The sequence below is a fragment of the Phoxinus phoxinus genome (genome assembly GCF_949152265.1).
Source record: "Phoxinus phoxinus genome assembly, chromosome: 2".
NCBI lineage: Eukaryota > Metazoa > Chordata > Actinopteri > Cypriniformes > Leuciscidae > Phoxinus > Phoxinus phoxinus.
The window spans coordinates 46127494-46145596 of NC_136877.1; the positions used below are offsets into that span (position 1 = coordinate 46127494).

The window sequence follows — 18103 nt, forward strand, 5'->3', positions numbered from 1 at the left end:
TCGGGACTCTCCAGAAGGAATATATATTAAATTAATTTGTAGTTATTGTAGACTAATCCCCAATGTTTAGTCAATGGTAGCTTATAAAATGTATACACCTTTTTCAGTAAGCAGAGACAGAAAAGAGACTCAACAAATATGTAAGTTAAAGTAATGAATATTTAGAATAAAAAAGGAAAAATTACATAAAAGCAGATCATCATTCATTCAGCGCTGTGTTGTGGTTGCGCTGTGTCACGTGACAAGCAGTGACGCGTCACCATGGAAACCATAAAGTGACAGATTCGAAATAACGGTCGCCTTGAAAAACTCACGCTGGGGGGTCAATTAGAATACTTTAAACTTACGTGTGAAAGGGTTAACATTCTTCAAACTAGTGAAAATTCTGTCATCGTTTACATGCTTGTCTCATTGTAAATAAGCCCCTCACTTCCGGTTCTGGCGCTGGGGTTCTGGCGCTGGGGTTCTGAAACTGGTGGTGCTGCGGGTCTGCAGCTGGATATATCTCCTTTTATATGATGATAATATTGTGATGTTTATTCCCCCAGCATAAGTACGTGCTCACAATACCAACACCCCAATGTTGTTCAGACTGCATAATCATAGCTACATGTCAACGGAAGGAGCCTTGACTGAGTGATATATTTATGGTGTGACGTAAGTGTGATGAGGTGCTATTTACATTAAACGGAGTGAAAGCAAAGCAGAGAATCACACACTGCACTGCTGCTATGTTTAATGACTGAATTTTGAATCTTTATATAATGTAAGTCTGACATCCGAGTCAAAGTCCATGTTAGGTGAAGGAGGACATAGGAAAGGGAACAGTGTTTTTAAATCTACACTTTAACACATTTGAGGTGGGCGTCGTCTTTTGTTCCTTTCTTTCTTTCGTTTCTTTGAAAAAAAAATGATAGTCTTGTACCCACTGTTTCCTGACTTCCTGTATCTTCACGCGCACAGTCAAACGTGCGAAGTAGGTAGGCTATGTGTGAAGCGCAAGACCGTAATGTTGTTGGCCTTTTATGCAAGCTGAATGACAGTCAGACACTTCATTTTGAATTGCCGTAACCAGGTAGGTACTTTTTAAACACTGTTACCTAGTATCAGAGATTGAAGCCCTCGCGATTAGTGGATGAGGCTATTTCTATCATGCTGTGTAGCCTATATTACCATTGTATGTCAGAGTATGTGACCAGTTATTTTCACTACCTCACTCATTTTGACATTAGTGTACATCTTATATACGTCGCTAGTACATTATGAGACATGGGTTGGTTTCTGTAAACTCTTGCTAGAAGGAAAGAACAGAAAAAAAGAAAGGATAAGGTGATGGATAAAAGTATCACCACATACTCGCTTTCCTTAAAGGGATAGTTCATCCAAAAATTAAAATTATGTAATGATCGATGGACTCAATTGACTTCCATAGTATGAAAAAAATACTGTATACTATGGAAGTCAATGGGGTCCATCTGTTTGGGTACCGACGTTCTCATATCCTATTGTGCATAAGAAGAAGAAAGAAATGCATAGCCTACATTTGTGAAAGAACTTGGGGGTAACGGTAAGTAAATGATGACAGAATTTAAATTTTTGGGTGAACTATCCCTTTAAATGATAAATCAGGCCATTTTCTTTATAATTTTACAAGGGAGGCAAACTGTACCACAGTGTTTAGCACAGGTGTGACTGCCTTCAGCAACTGAGATCAAAGTACAATAAGTGAACCATTTTAGCAGGAAATGAAAGTCTTAGAAAAGAACTAGAGTATTGCCTTTCAACTACATTGAAACACATAATCTGCACATTTTCTGTGTGCAGAACATGACAAAGGGAATGCAGAAGTTGTTGTTGTTTTAAGGTGTGTTAACATAATGGATTCTATTTTAACTTGACTGTCAAGAATAGAACTTGACGTAATTTCTCACCATTTTTGGCAGCAATTCCTTTTGTGTCACCCACAGAGATGGAGTTCGCTTGCAGTCATGTTGTGTGTAACTGGAGGTCTGAGAGTTTAACAGAAGATGAAGCTAAAATCTCAAATCAAGGTTAGTCGTATGCAAAGTGTATGTGATGTAAACATTTATTATAAGAGCTCAGATAATTCTGATGAGACATATAGAGACAGAATTACTGAAATAAAAATACTATTTATTAAGGGGGAGTTGTCACAAGGGTTGTATCTTAGTTAGTAACAAGTCTTGCTTTAGCTATGTTTTTTTTAAATGTTGCATTCAATGTCAGGATAGGGTTGTCACGTGCTTATGTATTTGTTTGTTTAATATTATTGCATCTTGCCTTTTAAATATTGCTATTTTGTCAGTTGTTTTGTGTTTGATCATTGTTTTACTGAAGCAACATTAAATAGTGTCTAATAATAATAGGCATGGTCCAATTATGACAACTTTCCCCATATAGTGTATTGGGGTACTCCTATATTTTATTGCACACATAGTCAGTCAGTCAGTCTATAACTCCATCTGTCCCACATGTTTGCTCATGTTTTGTAGGTTCTACCTCCACTCTTCTCTGTGGTCTGTCCAGAGCGCATTCTGTCTCAGATCATCCTTACGACAACCGCGTATCCTTGATTCCCAAACCAGGTGAGTAAATGACACATTGTTTTTCACTTTAGCATTGCTTTATGAAGATTGTGAGTGAAGAATGAGTGAAGAAGTGGCTTGTATTATCTCTGTATTTGTGAGCCTTCTTGAAATGAGGAATGAGTTTTCTTTCTTTAAAGCTAGGGTAGGCAATTTTGGAGAGGCTAGCAATAGCACGTTAGCGTTGAAAGTATAGGATCCCACCCTCCCTTCAGAGCATCCTTCAAAACACATGAACGTGTACAGCAGAGTTTATTATGTTTATTTTTTAGATCCCCATTAGCTGCTCCATTAAGCAGCAGCTCTTCTTCCTGGGGTCTTAACAATTTTTACCAAAATATTAACATCAAAGCTGCACAACAATGAAGACAAATACAGAAGTGCACACAACATCATCTAAGTCGTCTAACTCACACACACACACACACACACACACACACACACACACACACACACACACAGCGCAACACATATACACTAAATATAACAATATAAAAATATAAGCTCTTCTATGTACAAAATATTACCACTCTCTGGGTATAATATAAAATAAAAAATCACATTTCAATTGCCATAGCTCATTATACAGTCATTATTAATTACTCAATGAGTCTCAAAGAGTCTGCAAAGCTTCACGAGAGACGGCGTTAAACTACCTCATGTCTCAAAGCACACAACATTATTATAATAATGAACGTAAACAACTTACAGAGATGTAGTTGTGCCACCTGACTGCTGCAGATCCATTTTGCCGTTGATAACAGCTCTGGGTAGAACGTTACGGGTTGATATCTCCTAATTACAGTTACTACATAAGCATAAGCTTTTTGTTTTGGTTCAGGAGGAACTGTAAAAGGCGGCTACTGTTTGTTTGTGGCCCTCGGTAACTGTCTGTCTACAGTTCTGCATAGTAACACACTGATGATGAGTGATGTCTGCGCGAGGTGGAAACACATATGTTGACAGGCGGGTAGAACCGAATACAATGATTGGACAAATGTTTTTTGATCCATGGACTTTTACAGAAGATATGTACATATTTTAATATTTAGACCACTCATATTAATGATTGCTATCAGGCTGTGAAAAGAGTTATATACCAGAATAACAAACAACATTTTTTTTTTTTTGTTATTGCCTACCCTACCTTTAATGCTTTAATGTTACTAGGTCTGATAAAGAACAGCAGAATTGTCTTATTTATTTAATTTAACTTCATTTGATTTACTTTTAAGTCAAGTCACCTTTATTTATATAGCACTTTATACAATGCAGAATGTTTCAAAGCAGCTTTACAGTGATAAACAGGAAAATAATGATTAAATGATGCAAAAATAATTCAATTCTGCTGTAAAGCAGCTCTTAAAAGACAATAATATGTAGTGAAACCACTCTTTCAGTTTAAAAGAAGATGAAAGTTATCTTGCAAAGAAATTGTTCATTGGAAAATAAAAAACGTCACATCCTTTTTGTGGTTGTTAAACTGATGATAGGAACATTCTCAAGTGCATGTTGATGAATGCGTGTTAAAAAAAAATCCCTGCTGTTACATATATGTTCATACATACAGTAAAAAAATGTGATTATTATTATTGTTTTCTATTTAAAAATATTTTCTAATGTAATTTATTCCTGTGATCAAAGCTGAATTTTCAGCATCATTACTCCAGTCTTCAGTGTCACATGATCCGTCAGAAATCACTCTAATATGCTGATTTGCTGCTCAAGAAACATTTCTGATTATTATCAATGTTGAAAGCAGTCGTGCTGCTCTTTGATCATTTTTATTTTTATTTTTTTTTATGAATTGGAAAAAAAGTACGGACCCCAAACTTTTGAACTGCTTTTATTTGTCTAAGAAACTATATATTTTTTTATTATTATTTATTAATGAATAAACTTTTTTTTAAGCTCCATCGTTGGTTCCACCACCTGTACCGCCCCGTAACATACAGCAGAGAAAGAGTCTGTCTAGCTCTCTTCCGCCACCGGTACCACCGAGAGGTGAGGACATTCACACTCCCTTTATACCACAAACATGCTCAGAAAATTTTAACTTTTTAATAAACAGGGTCAGAGAGTTGATTTTTTTTTTTAGGGTGGGGTATTTTTGGCTCTGTGAGCTGATAACAACAAAATATGTTCTCCAAATTGTATATATTTTACTTCTCCTCTCTCTCTCTCTCTCTCTCTCTCTCTCTTCTCTCAGGTCTGGAGATGAATGGAGAGACTCAACTTAAAGCTAATGTAAACGTAGTGTCGCTAAAAGTAGGAAGCCTTGTGGACATTTCTAAAGGTGTGCTACACTGCTAAACTTCTTTTCTGAAAGTATAAATATCCCAAATTTTCAATTCAAACCAGCTCACTTTCTGTCTCCGTAGCATCTGCTATACAGAGCAGCCAGAAACCAGTGCATTGTGGGAAATGCAATGCCATCATGTCCTCCGCAAGCAGCCCAGAGACACACCAAACAACAATAGTAAGTTATACCAAGGGGTGCAAAACCCATCTGTGCATCTGATATTAGTTTAAATAAGATTTTCTTTTGTTAAAAGTGATTCCTGTGTCTTTTTTTTTTTTTTAGATGTGGAGCTGTGAGTTTTGCGGGAAGGAGAACGTTTACTCGCTGGCGGCACTAAAGGCGGGCCGGTTTCCCTTGCGCTCTCCTCCAGGCAGGGATATACTTTACATGGAAGACAACGGGGACATGGAGTATGAGAATCTAGACGACATGCTTATTGTGCTGTGCGTGGACACCTCCGGAAGTATGAGTGTCACTTCTGAGGTGCCTGTCTTCTTTCATTACTGACGGCCAGGGCTTAACACATTTAAATGACATTTTTTTACATTAAATATATTTTTCTCTCAGATCTCTCCAGGTAACAGCATGCGATCACCCACATATACTTCACGACTGCAGGTGAGAGGTGACTTCTGAAGTTTGGCTCATATAAACTGGCACACAACATGTGATGTTACTCCTATTTTATTGGGTTCAGGGAGTCCAAGAAGCTCTTCAGTTGGTGCTGTCCACCCTGCAGAAATCCTCACCTCACCGAAGACTGGCACTGGTGACTTTTAACAATGAGGTAAAGACACTTATGGGAGGAGACATGTCAAAATGTCACTAAAGTGCAAGTGCTTTTGAGGAAGAACTAGGCATTAAATGACAGGTTTTCCACTTTTTAAGTCTTTTTTAAAACTAGATTTTCACAGACCTATTATTCCAATTCCTCTATTTTTTTCTGTTCACTCGTTTACAAAAACCACCACACCATTATTTGAATTCTTTGCAATGTCAGTCCAATTTTACTTTTGATGGGTAGAATTGAATTGAATTGAATTAACTTTATTGGCCAGGTATGCGAGACATACAAGGAATTTGTCACCGTTATGAGACGTCCCACACATATATGCAATGTATTATAATAGTTGCAGATACTAAATAAATACAGTGGTTAGCAAGACTGCACAACAAAAAAGATCAAACATAATAATAGTGCACTTAAGAGAAAAAAGTCAAGATAACATGAGTGTAGAAGTCAGATGGTATTCAAAATCTCTATAGCTACCAGAAAAAAGCTAATCTGAAATCTGTCATAAAGTATGAAATCACAGACATGAGGAAGAACTACACTCTCTACTTCTGAAGCCAAAACTCAGCACGCTTATAAAAGCAACTGAGATATCAAGATGTGATGACTGAGCACTTCCTGTTCTTGTTTTAGTTTTGACGAGCTTGTGGCTTCTGTATGTGGGCACAAGAATTCACCATTAAGAAGCAAGAGAAATCACTAATGTTAAATCTGAATGGACAATTTTAGAAAATTAGATGTAAAGCATAGTACCGGAATAGCTCTCATTGTGCTTTATTTACTGTCATGTGAACAGATTTCAGGACAGTCGTGCGTGTGGTTTTCAGGTGACGGTGTATGGTGACGGGACAGGGGTTCCTCTCACTCTGAGAGACTGGGCGTTGGTGGACTATGACTATCTGAAGAAGGAGGGAGAGAACTACAGCACGCCTCACTGCATTGTAGAGACTATCCAGCCTCTCACCCAGAAAATCAAAGAGTGAGTGGAACGTTCTCCGGCTGTTATTGTTTGTATGTCTGTCAAAGGTCACGCCACATGTGTATCTGTATGTGTTAGGGCGGTTGTTTTTATATGTTTGTCACAGAGTTTCTTTCAGTATTTCTGCTTGGTCTATCTGATTTTGTGTTTTGTACTTGTCAGATCATTCTGTCAGATGATTTTACACCGTCGGAGTTGTACAAAGTTCCACAGTTTTATGAAATAACTATCTTTTTTTATTTGTATGTTAGGGATCATTTTTAATGCACTACGTGAAAGTAAAAAAACACTCAACACAAATCGGTTGTGTCCGTGGAGTTTTAACGTACACATTTTACGCACACAAGTCAGTTCCTCAGGGGCTTAAACTTGAAAAATGGGCATCTATCACAATCCCCCGGTTTCACAGACAAGGCTTTAAGTCTAAATAACTTTAAGTCGATCTCTGAACGCAACGTAATGAACTGACTCCATATGAGGAAATGTCATGAACTTGTAATTCCAATGAAAAGCATGATAACTTAGACACTTAGAATTTATATGGAAACAAGCTTTAGGAGCTTTAAAGAAACCATCTTTACTCTCCTCATGTTACGTTGCATTCGGAGATCGACTACTTTTGACTGACGAAATTCCAGCCACCGGAAACACTAACTGGTAAAGTGAGTCGTACAAAACCTTTCTTTTTAGGAAACTTTGTGTACACAAACAATGTAGTCAATGCTCGAGTTCATGTGTAGAGCCCCTGGTGACACTTCAAGCACAGTTTTATGTTGTGTCGAGCTGCCTTAGTGTTTTAAAAATAGCGATTTTGATGCTATCATAGAAGTGCCCCTAGCACTCCCATTCAAAAGCCATTTTGAGCTAAAAACAAAAATACGGTCAATCTTAAAAGTGCCATTTCCATTCTAATAATGCTTTCACACGAATGTTTGACTCGGGTAGATGAACAAAAAGAGCCTAGGTTCAATTTTGGCGACAGTTACCCTTTAAAGAACGCAACTCATGAAAATCCTGTAGAGTTCAACCAATCAGATGACGACTTCAAAACTCCTGAAGTGTTTCTCATTTTGTGTCCCTTATGCCAGAGATGGTCTTATTATTAGGAGATATAAGGATCCGTGGCTCTAACATTGGAGAAACCGAAAAGGCCAACCAATAACATTACAGCCTTGACGTCATTGAATTTTGTTGTGCGACAGTCTGTTTGTGGATGCCATAGAAATGAATGAGAAGTGCTGTAAACTCAATCTTACCTATCGTGCAATTGTCCATGATTTCTCTTATAAAACAGCTTTTTTTTCGGATACAAAGTCTAAAAATAGACCAATCCAAAACAAATTTTTAAGAGCAAACAGATTAAAAGATTAGCTGATGGGCTGTCGATTTATTGAATTATAAGCCATTTTCAAACCTAAATAGCAATATTTAACACAAAAAAGTTATAAAATGTATTTAAAAAAATTGTTTTAAATGATAAGTTTTCCCCCAAAAGCAGTTTATTCAGCATAGTGAAGCCACTTCTCCATTGACACCCATTAAAAAACAGCCTCTGGTCTCCTTCCCTGCGTACCACATTCAAACTGTAAAATCAATAGTCGTAAAAGACACCATCGACATTCATTCTTTTAGCTTTATCACCTTTGTTAAAAAACTGAAAAAAGACAGTGGCTAATATAGTTTTCAACTCATTTATGAATAAGACTGAGAAATTACCACTCCGCTTTACATTGTCCAGTGAGATCTGAGATCATTTGTGCTACATCATGATTGGTTGGTGTATTATACATGACAAACTCGCATTGGTTAATTATGTAGTATATTTTTAAATATGTAATATGTGGGTTTTTAATTCAATCGAAAGAGACATATATGGTTTGCGGTTGTCGGCCGCTTTTGTAAACAGACTGTGTGGTCAGAATATGAAATAACTACAGCAAAAGGAAAAAAAGTGTGATTAATGTTGCTTTCTTCTTCTTCTCCCCAGACTCAGAGAACATGGAGCCACAGCACTGGGACCCGCTGCCCTCATCTCTGTTGCAATGGCATCCCAGTTCACAGGATCGAAGGTCTGCATTCATAATTATATGCTATGATAACCTGCTTTGTTATGATAAATATGTAATGATAAAACTACTATTCATTAGAGTTAACGACCCTCATCGCTTGCACTTTAATCTGTATTGAACCGGATTGAACAAGCAGACCACGGTCCGCCATTTAAATACCGCTGAGAAGTAAATTCACATTCAATAGTCCCTACTAAGACAGTACAGCATAAAACAACACTGCTCCAGTCTTGTAGTTTCACAGATAGATGGATGGATGGATGGATGGATGGATGGATGGATGGATGGATGAATGGATGGATAATGTGCTATTTCTTTTTCTTTTTCAGGTTATAATTTGCACAGACGGGCAGGCCAACATAGGACTAGGCCACTTGGAACAAGACTCTTCCCAATGCTCCGACCCCTCACCTTATTTCTACAACCAGTTAGCCCATTATGCTGCTGAAAAGGGGTGAGCGGCTCCAAAAGCACAAATCTCTTTCTGAATATCATGTTAGTTTTGACATAATGACTGTAGACGAAAATACATGTTAACTAACATCATGTCAAGTGTTATGATGGCTATATGGCTATTGAGTCATGCATGTCTGTTGTTGTGGGTGTTTATAGGGTGATAGTGTCCGTGATGACCTTTGAAGGAGAGGACTGTCGTTTGGCAGAGGTTGGGAGGCTGGCTGACCACACAGGAGGCAGAGTGAGTTACTGATACTGATATCTGCAGTCCATCTTCATTCTGTTGAGCAGCCTGAGTCATGTTGTAGATTTCAGATTAGATGGTAAATAAGACTGATTTGGAGTAACATAGAGGCCCTGTTTACACCTGGTATTAAGATCGGATCACAAGTGGACGACGTTAAATACAGGTGTAAACGGGGTCTAAATAATTTTGAGTTTTTCCACTTTCGACCACTTCCAGAGGTAGTTGAAAACACATTACACCGGATTGCTTTCGTAGTGTAAACGCTCATGTGGTCGAATGTGTTCGAACAGCCACAAAAGACCGTCTACTTTCCACTACTCTGGAGCGGTTTGTTTGTGGTGAGAACGTGATCCGACCTCGAACAGACCCAACTGTTTCTCATCCTCTGATTCAAAAACAGTCTGTTTTGGGGTTTTTTCCCCTTTAAGAGTTCAGTGTTAACGCCCACTGTTATGATTGGCTAACGTCAGTGCCTATGCATCAATTATTAACGCCCCCAGCCAGAACATTTGCGGATTCGGCGCAACTGTTTAATAGCGGGTGATGCATGCCAAGCGATGGCTCTTGCAATGATAAAACCTTATATGTTTGAGTCGGAATCAGAGGAGGAATCAGATGGAAAATGAACCATCACCACAACAACGAAGACTGGATCAGCCCGTGTCCACATGGAAAGTGAAACTATTTTGAATTAATAAAAAAATTGTAACCTGAGACACTTAACAACGGATTATTGTTACATAATTATCCTATAGCTTAATTTGCTAACAGTTTAACATTATTTAACTAATTTCAATGAAATGATAGGGTGTACCACGGACAAAAATGCATGCACAGGCCATCTTTGAAGATGCAGCATTGATAAAGGCAACATTTAAAATTTTCTATCACATGTAAACGTTAGGCCTACTAGAAAGGCGACATATTTTCAAGATTCTCTTATACAAATGTGTTTATATTAGCCATGATAAAAAGTAAGTTTGCGTCATCGTTGATGAGCCCAGAATAGTCGGCACGGACTTATCTTTGAGCAACAGTTTTCTGGCAAAGCCAGCATCATATTGGGATTTTTTCTCAAAACAGTCATCCTTCAAATGTAACGTTATAGAACAAACGCTTAAACTAACACTGCCGTGACTGGGACGTCCGCAAAAAATAAAGTGCATCCATTTTTCCCTGATGTCTGGATCTTTCGGCAGCGTATTCAAAGATGTTGTTTGTCCACAGCCAGGAACAGCACATCTGCGGCATCGTAATTTTACTGTACACAGACCCATTTGCTGTCCGTCGACTGAACACTTGTGAGGCGCACAGCGCGCGGGCGACAACGATACGAAATGAGCGTAGTTGTCTTGTGCTGGAGGCGGTTATATGCAAACGCTGGTACGTCACTTCGTACCGTGACGTCACTTCTTACCATGGATCCAGAACGAGCTGTATTTAGAGCTTGATTAAATAAATGATTTGTTTATAATGGGGAGGACGTCTTAAGCTATGAAACTTGCAGGACGTTTTAATGGTACACAGACCTCTTATATATCAAAAGATCAAGGCAAATTTAGTTTCTCATGTCATGACCCCTTTAATAAAACATTATTTTCAAGCCGCATCCTCGCTTCATTCTCACATGTTATTGTTTGCCTGAAGTGGTGTAGAACTATATAATAAACTATGACCAGGGACACAATCCGCACATGCAGTCGTCTCTCCATAGTAAAAAGCGGCGCGTGGTCTGCCGGATTTTCCTCCTCTTTGTTGAGTTGGAATTTCCACGCACGTTAATTCTGACCAATCGAAGTACAGTTATGGAAATATGTTCAGGACACATCTGGCCAACAACGAGTGATGTGTATGTTGTCACGTGACTGCATTTTGGTTCGTTTCATCAACTGATTCGGACCAGAGCAATCAGTGCGGTGAGAAAACGCCTGAAAAATGCTACAAAGTATTATTTTTCGCCCTTGGTCCGGACCAAATGAACCGAACTACAGATGTGAAAGCACCCTTAAACTTTGTTGGCTGGAGACCCAAGTTTGATTTGAAGAAGAAAAACGTACTTAGCACAATGTTCTCTCACCATTCCTGCTTTCTAACACACACTCACTGCATCCGGCGTGATCTTGTGGCTGTCAGAGCGGAAAACAAAAAGCTGATGTTCTCTGTGTGTTTTTCCGTCGTCTCCATTCACGTAAATATTTAATATGTCATTTGCATGAGCTTATTTTGTCCATAGATTAAAAGATCTGAAAAAGCCCAAACATTCCCCCGCCCATAGACCCTCTCCTCGAAGAAATCAGGACAGAAGTGATTGAAAGTGGACAATAGAGACGGATTAAAACACCAGGTGTAAATGTGAATGTGTCTCCCTCGTCTACTTGTGATCTGATCAACCAAAACATATCTTAATACCAGCTGTAAACAGGACCTTAGACGTACACAAGGATTCCAGCAACAATTAATTTCCCCTAAGGGGGTCGTCTTTCACTAATTGGTTACATTTCACATACTTGTTGCTCTTTGTAAACTATGCGAGAAATTCTCACATTGTCTTTTTGACCCCTTCGCTCTAAATTTTGTGCTAACAGCACTAAACCTGTTACTACCTGAACCTTGTCTTTAAAACCCCTCTGTAAAGGCTTAACCTGTTTTTAAAGGGTTTAAGCAACATATAGATTAAAGCCTTTTTCAGAGAAACTGATACTTATCACCAGACACCCACACGCGCGTGCAAGGGAGAGCGATGTTGAGCTCAGTTTTTCCCCTTCAGCTCTATTTAATTGTGAAATTGTGTGCTTTTGTGCTTAAAGGAAACTTGTGCATACATTTGCAAAACTGCAGTCACTTTAGTGACATCCATCTCTATACTGCGCAGTACTTAAAGGTCGCAACCGTTTAATATTAGTTCGTGCTTAGTTTGAATAATATACATAAGTATGTTCAAAATTTGGGATCTAATTTTTTTTCACACTTATTCAGCAAGGATGCATTACATTTATCAAAAGTCACAGTGACGAACCTTCTATTCATCAATGAATCCTGAATAAAATTTATAAGTTTCTTAAAATTACTTAAAATTAAGCAGCACGACTATTTTCAACATATTATGATAATTAGAAATGATTCTTGGGCTCATCAAATAATTTTATTAGAATAATTTCTGAAGGTAATGATGCTGTACATTCAGCTTTGATATCACAGGAATAGATTACATTTTACAACATATTCATATTAAAAAAACATTATTTTAAATTGCAATAATAATTTCACAATATTACTGATCTTACTGTGTTTTTGATCAAATAAATGCAGCATTGGTGAGCAGAGGAGACTTCTTTTAAAAACTTTTTTAATCACACCTCAAAGTTTTGTATCTCTTTGAAAGAATATCTGCAATATTACATACCAAGCAATTAAAGATCAGTCAGAAAAACTACATTATGTTTTTTTTATCTACTTCCCAGATAAATATTGTAAATATTGGTACAGTCGCCACAGAGATTCAGAGCGCTATAGCTGACAATGTCCTAGCTACTAGCGTCATGGCAACACTGCTAGCACCGGATGGCATGTAAGTATCCGGTAGTAACCTTCACACACTCACAAACGCATGCAAACACACACACACACACACACATTGTACCTCTGTCTCTATTTTTCTCCTTTGATTGGTGCAGGTACTTCCCCTATGAGGAGGATAATCATAGGTTAGTAAGAGAGATTGGCAACGTCACAGACTGTGTTGAGATCACCTTCCAGTTTGCAGTCAGACCGGAAAAAGTTGAAAGTAAGAAAAAAGAAAAAAAACATTGAGAAGCATTTGTACTTTGTACTACTTTTACTTCGTACTCACCCACATGTCGTTCCAAATCTGTTTACTGGTTTTTTTTTTTTTTCAATGAAACACAAAAGTAGATATGAAAATAAATAAATTGTGAACTATCTCTGTCTTTTAGGTTTCCAGCAACGGGACCGGGTCCCTTTTCAGCTGCAGCTGAGTTTCAGGACTCGGGAATTGCAGAAAGTGGTGAGAGTCATCACTCAACAGAAACGGGTCACCACCACCAGGTAATACTGCACAATAACAGCAAACACACTCCAGATCCACAGCTCATGACACACTCACTTTATAGTCTTGACATAAACTACATGGTGATTTATAATCAGTTGTTTCACGTGCAAAATATCTGGAAAAAATATCACTGTGGACATAGAAAGACAGTTGAAAGAAGTCTCTTCTGCTCAGCAAGGTTGCGTTTATTGGTTGAAAAATACAATAAAAACAGTAATATTGTGAAATATTGTTACAATTTAAAATAACTGGTCTGTTATAATAATATTATTTTTTAAATATAATGTTGAATAAATATAATATTTTTGTGGAAATGATGGTACGCTACCATTCAAAGCTTTGGGGTCAGTAAGATTTTAAATTCAGTAAAGACTCATTAAATTGTTTAAAAGTGACAGTAAAGACATTTATAATATTACAAAAGATGTCTATTTCAAAATTATATTCATCAAAGAATCCTGAAAACCCCAAAAAATTAATCCGCAAAAACATTTCAACGTTGATAATAACAAGAAACATTATTAATAATTTAGCACCAGTAATAATTGATAATAACTGAGCAGCAAATCAGCATATTAGAACGATTTCTGAAGGATCATGTGACACTAAAGACAGGAGGAAAGTCTAAAAATTTAATTTTAGATTATATTAAAATAGAAATCTATAGTTTTTAAGTTGTAATAATATTATTACTGTATTTTTATCAGATAAATGCATCCTTGGTGAGCAGAAGAGGCTTCTTTTAGAAACATTAAAATCTTATTATTAACAAAAATAAGTCTCATCATTCCAAACTTTTGAGTATATAGTAGTGTATATATATCTCAACCTCCCTTTCTTCACCTCTGTCTCTTTTTCTGTGTGTGTAGTTGGGTGTGGGCGGGCAGTTTAAATATGTCCGTGTTGGGCGTTCACTGCGCCCAGCTGTGTGCCAGGCTGACTATGGAGGGCCGAGTACAGGAAGCACAGAGACAACTCCGAGCTCAGCAGGACCTTCTCAAAGACATCAGGTACAGCAAAGCTCTCCAGATTGCTCTCTGGTGCATCATACAGTATGTGTGGGAAATCACATGTGTATCTTTCTCTGTTCATCTCACAGCCAACAGAAGCCAAGCCCTAAAGAAGAGAGCATCTATGGGAACTGGATCAGTACCATGAGTATGATCTGTGAAGACCTCACCTCTGTCAAACAGGTCTGAATACACCCTCAATCAGTACAGTAGAAATTATTATTATTTTGGGTGTCCCTCGGTTTTGGGTGACCGTGATTCATGTGCATACATGTCAGTCACTCTTTTACTACAGTCTATGGTCCGTCAGCGCGGCATCGCTCGTCAAGTTCGTAGAGAGCTTTATTATTCAGTCCATTTTAAATTCTGATTTTGGCCGCATCTCAATTCTCAAATGGGTCAAAACATAGATATATTACCTATGAAGTTCAAGTAAATGCGCTAGAAATCCGCACTCATTCAAGAATGTGCATTTATTGCATGGACTGAGAAGCACCGACACCTGCAGGATTTCATCTGACGGTACATACGCATGTTATAATCTGTTCCAGTGCAGCCTTGGCAACGAGTGTAGCCTTTATATCTATAGACGTTTTTAAATCTAAGAACTCCAAAAAGCAACGAAATTGTCAGACATCCATAGTGCATGTTCACAGAGGAGAACAACTGGAATACAGCGCTGGTTGTTCTCTCCAACGATAACGTTACTTGACGACAACGACGGAATCCAAAGGCGTGGGAGAGGTAATGGGTGTATTAAATTATATGAAATAATCCCGAAAAAAAAGCACAAACACGGCAGAGATGGCAAGTTCAGCGGCTGGAATTTGCTGAGGTGAAGTGACGGCTAACAGCAGACAAACGGCTAGTATTGACATCAGCGGCAATCCACCTGTCACTCAAAAGTGGACACACCCTTAATTTTGCAGAACTTTAAATATTAATCAACTAAACGGATGAGTTATAAAAAAAATCACCCCACTCACAGTTGTTGTGAAGGGCAAAATTAGCTGTATAGACCAAAGCCACAGAGAGAACCAGGCTGTAAACATGTTTTTTTCTGCTGTAAAGTTGGGCATTTTAACATGGAGGAGATACAGATTTGACTCTCTTCTGCAGCCAGCCTCAAGCGGCCAGTCGATGAATTGCCATTTTATTCACTTCCGTGTTGGTTTCAAGAGAGAGACAGGGAGGTTGCCGCTTGGTTCCAACTAGCGGCGTTTAGTCCCTGAGGTGGTTGGTGCAGTACATCCCCCTGTGGTGTAGTTAACAGAAAGCACTCTTGCATTGTTTTTGTTGGGCTGATAAAAACAATTATTTGGTTACAATCAGCTACAAAACTGAAAAGCATCTCTTGTGTTATAAAGGTACAGAATAATGAAAAATAAGACTTTCCTGTAGTCTTTTTTTGCCTAGCTCCGGTGATTTAGCCTGGTTGACACCAGACCCTTCTCAGTTGAAACTGACAGTGGGTCTGGGGAAGGTTCATTCACAGGGGCGTCACAAATGGACGTCGCTTAAATGCCTCTGGGCGCAATCGGATAGACCTAAAACCAATCAGAGTGTAAAGCCCGCCTCAACGTTTGTGATTGGTGCCTCGATTTGGAAAAATTGGAAATGGCCTTGAATGGGCTCTTGGCCAGACGGACTTGCAGAGCAAATCTCAATTTTGCCGGAAGTTTGTCAGGGTTTTCCTAGGCTACCGGTGATTGACATCTGGATGGTGTCGTTTGAGTAACGTGTTGTGCGTAGCTTACGCTGTCATTTTCATGCATATTTCATCACTGGACTGTAGTAGTGACACAAATCATCTCAATGCCAAATGATTTTGTCTCTATAACAGTGGAAACAACTTCCAATACTCCATCATTAATGGTCACACAGATAAGAGTAAGATGGCTATTTTTATTTGTGTACACTCACAATAAAAGCAAAACATTGTGCTTTTGTAAAATAAAAAACAGGACGTCGCTTTCTGCCGTCCCGGTTTCCTTTCCGTGAAGTTTGTGAAGCACGTCACAAAATGAATCGAAACTCAGCATATAGGCTACTAGCAAGCTCTTGCGTGCCATCTGAACTCTTGTTCTGGGTTGGTACGTAGATCGTCTCTTCTTCCTCTCTTCTTCCTGTTATGGCGGTTAGCAAACAGCGTTGCATTGCCACACACCCCCCCTTCTGGACTGGAGTGTGGATTGCCTGTGACTGACTGTGTTCATCCTCTGACTATATGCACCAAACCGTGACGGTTCATTCATTTACAGGTGAAACTCGAAAAATGAGAACATCGTGCAAAAGTTCATTTATTTCAATAATTCAACTTAAAAGGTGAAACTAATATATTATATAGACTAATTACATGCAAAGTGAGATATTTCAAGCCTTTATTTGTTATAATTTTGATGATTATGGCTTACAGCTTATGAAAACCTTTTCACAATATTCTAATTTTGAATGTGGGGTTTTCATAAGCTGTAAGTCATAATCATCCAAATAAAGGCCTGAAATATCTCACTTTGCATGTAATGAGTCTATATAACATATGAGTTTCACCTTTTAAGTTGAATTACTGAAATAAATGACCTTGCACGATATTCTAATTTTTCGAGTTTCACCTGCACATGTACCGTTACACCCCTCATTGTCATTATCTAGCACTGTCATTGTTTACTTAAAGGCTGCATACCACAGTCAGGCCACATACTCATGCAGAGACACACACTCTCACATGCTTCTAGATATGTGTCAGTGATTGTACTGAACGTTATGTTTTGAAATTAGCTCAGTCAAAAAAGGGCCCTAACAATTTCAGCTTTGTAAATGAATAATTGTGACAATGATATAAAGTAATTGTGTTAAAAAATTACACTTTTACTCTAAACAGAACAAAACAGAAACTGACGCTCAACCAGCACCTCAAACATCTTCCACTGCAGTGAGTAAAAGATCTCTCACACTTTATATATTCAAAATATAATTTAAAGTTGAATGCAAGTGGAAACTACATAAAATGAACAAGAAGTCGTGCTTCGATAACATGGATCATCACTCACATGGTTAAATGTGTATATGCCTCACTCACTAGAATTGTTTTCTCCTCCAGGGCATCTCAGACGCGGCGGCCAATGTGGTCTACCAAATGAAGAGGGCGAAGAGCGTGAGTGGAAAGGGAAAGGGACAGAGAGTTGCCTTGCTGGAGAACTGAGCTCAGATGTCACCAAGACTCATCATCTAGTGATAGGCTGCTGTATCAATCACAAACTATGGACAATATAGCTTGGAAAATGCGCAATATATAATATATACAAACTATGTGTCGATAACCTAACAAGTCAAACTTCTTTCTATGCCATGGCTGCTGTTTGGCAACACCTGCCAGTATTTATCTTTGGCTGGTCTGTGGATTTCATGTTTGTGCTAGCAACTATAGCGCAAATATGTCAGATTACCAACTAGAATAGGGACTGTGCTAATAAATATAATGCAATGAAATAAAACATTTTATATAAATCACAGACTGATTCCTCTTATTCTTTCTACTTGCAGCCAATGTTATTTGAGTATCATTGAGATAC

General features: G+C 38.2%; 1 protein-coding gene across 6 annotated transcripts; it reads left to right on the forward strand.

Annotated features, from left to right (window-relative positions):
- Nucleotides 1–440: 440 nt before the first annotated feature.
- Nucleotides 441–18044, forward strand: LOC306989912 (circularly permutated Ras protein 1). 6 transcript variants are annotated; one of them, XM_079595998.1, is made up of 22 exons: nt 686–860; nt 964–1075; nt 1825–1864; nt 1968–2051; nt 2514–2606; nt 4518–4610; nt 4816–4902; nt 4988–5085; nt 5191–5391; nt 5476–5526; nt 5606–5695; nt 6529–6680; nt 8668–8749; nt 9079–9203; nt 9362–9446; nt 12914–13020; nt 13127–13236; nt 13406–13517; nt 14391–14531; nt 14621–14714; nt 17413–17463; nt 17632–18043. In XM_079595998.1, the coding sequence occupies exons 4-22, from the start codon at nt 1970–1972 to the stop codon at nt 17731–17733; spliced, it is 1956 nt and encodes a 651-aa protein (XP_079452124.1). In that variant the 5' UTR covers nt 686–860; nt 964–1075; nt 1825–1864; nt 1968–1969; the 3' UTR covers nt 17734–18043. The 6 variants fall into 6 exon arrangements, with proteins under 6 accessions (XP_079452126.1, XP_079452121.1, XP_079452122.1 ...); XM_079595996.1 differs by having other exon boundaries at nt 681–1075; XM_079595997.1 differs by lacking the exon at nt 1825–1864 and having other exon boundaries at nt 735–860; nt 17632–18042.
- The last annotated feature ends 59 nt before the right edge of the window (nt 18045–18103 follow it).

Coding starts and splice junctions, on each gene's coding strand:
- LOC306989912 (XM_079596000.1), top strand. CDS start 1,970: ATGGAGTTCGCTTGCAGTCATGTTGTGTGTAACTGGAGGTCTGAGAGT. Junction 9,204..9,361: donor CATTATGCTGCTGAAAAGGG/GTGAGCGGCTCC, acceptor GGGTGTTTATAG/GGTGATAGTGTCCGTGATGA. Junction 13,518..14,390: donor AAACGGGTCACCACCACCAG/GTAATACTGCAC, acceptor CTGTGTGTGTAG/TTGGGTGTGGGCGGGCAGTT.